General features: G+C 39.1%; 1 protein-coding gene across 1 annotated transcript in view; it reads right to left on the bottom strand.

Moving 5' to 3' along the window:
* The window catches only part of ACBD6 (acyl-CoA binding domain containing 6), a 188,020-nt gene that overhangs the window by 22,829 nt on the left and 163,368 nt on the right, over nt 1-1,823 (bottom strand). Inside the window, exon 7 of the mRNA XM_004706695.2 lies at nt 137-167. Coding sequence (XP_004706752.1) covers nt 137-167 — 31 coding nt within the window. The remainder of the gene's footprint in view (nt 1-136; nt 168-1,823) is intronic.

Here is a 1,823-nt window from a genome sequence, read left to right on the forward strand (position 1 = left end):
AAAAAAAATTACGGTTTTTCTGTTAGCTGCTAGGTACTTTTATAAGCACATGGATATAGTGTGGGACAGATAAGATAGGAATAAACAAATGGAAAAATGTTTAATTATCATCATTGATCATTTAGAAACAACTTACCATAATGTAGAGCTGTTTGACCTTCATTGTCCTAGAAAAGAAATAACAAATTTTAGAAGTCTGAATAATAAAAGCATGAACTATGTAGTCATACTGAGAGACAAGGCATATTTGATATATCACAGTTCCAGACATTTATCAGAGAGAGTGGTCAGTGGAGTCACCTGGTAACTCGTGACCAAGTTCTAACATGGAGCATGGAGATGTTGAATGGCAACTTGTGTGCTGCAGCAGCTACAGTACAATGACAGAGCTATCAGATCAGCAGATAAACCACAGCGAAGCGTTGGGTAAAGGAGTTAAAATGCGGCTGTTTGATCATCAATTGGCGGCAGAAAAACTGACTGTCATTTACCTTGATGACTATCAAAAAAAATTTTTATAAGCTTTTCCACCAATCTAAGAAGTATGTGATTTATAGTGAGAATGATCTGATAGATTATTAGATTATTAATCCCCTTTCAAAGATTCACAAAGTGTAGGTTCATAATATTTACATTTCATAACTAAATAAACTATCATAAGGAAATGAAAAAATATACAAAATCCCAGAAATTTTAAAAGAACATCAAAGTTGCCATAGAATACTCAGGAAACTCTAAGCATTGCACTTAAAAAACTTTGTTTTACAATCAAGATACTCTAACTATATATGTTCTAATTATAACACAGACAAAAATGTTTTAGCAATGCTATCTCAAGAGCAGCCAATCGCATTACACGGGCAACAAATACTCAGGATTAAGTATAGGTAAAAAGTAGAATTTAGTAATGAACTTGATCTGCATCTGCCGTAATCATGCTACCGATGATTAACGGTGCATAACTTGGTCATGTGCTATACGTGTTATATGCCCACACGGTGGTCTTCCCAGGCCCATATAGTCTTCCAGATGCACAAGACCACTCCTGGCATCAGCTGATTCAGAGGTATTTTCAGACAGAAGCCTGGCGAGCTTGCCACCAGCGCAATGTGACATGGAGTCCTTGCAGTAATTCATGAGGTCACAGCTGGCCCAGCTATTAGAAGCTACCTTCTCTCCAGGTGAAATAGTCCGACTCTTCTTCTTGAAGAGTCCACATTGGTAGACGTGGTTTTACCTTGACTTAGAAACTCTCATGATGCACAAGAGTGGTTCTATCTTCTAACAACAGCTTGCAGGGTCCCAATAAGGGACACGCTACTTCAAAGAAACTCAGAACAGTCCAAGGTGCAGCGTCCCCACCCCGTATTATAATATTAATTTTTCCTTTGCAGTTCCTCCCAGCCTAGATGGAATTTACCAATCAGGAGCCACATATCTATCACAAGTATTGTTAATTAGTAATATAATTGCCACCCTTAACTTCATCAGGTTACCAGGAAACATGCTATTGTCAGGAGTCATTGAGGTGGGTCCTACTCACAGGGACCCCAGATACAGTGAAACAGAACACTGCCGAGTCCTATGCCATCCTCACGACTGTTCTCATGTTTGAGCCCACTCTTGTGGCCACGGGTCAGTGCATCTTGTCCAAGGCCTCCCTCTTTTTTTGCTGCCCCTTTTCTTTACCAAGCATGATGTCCTTCTCCAAGAACTACCCTGTTTCCCCGAAAATAAGACAGTGTCTTATATTAATTTTTGCTCCCAAAGATGCGCTAGGTCTTATTTTCAGGGGATGTCTTATTTTTCCATGAAGAAGAATA

The sequence above is a fragment of the Echinops telfairi genome, unplaced genomic scaffold (assembly GCF_000313985.2).
Source record: "Echinops telfairi isolate 266 unplaced genomic scaffold, ASM31398v2 ScPeMD7_7424;HRSCAF=8462, whole genome shotgun sequence".
NCBI classification, from domain to species: domain Eukaryota; kingdom Metazoa; phylum Chordata; class Mammalia; order Afrosoricida; family Tenrecidae; genus Echinops; species Echinops telfairi.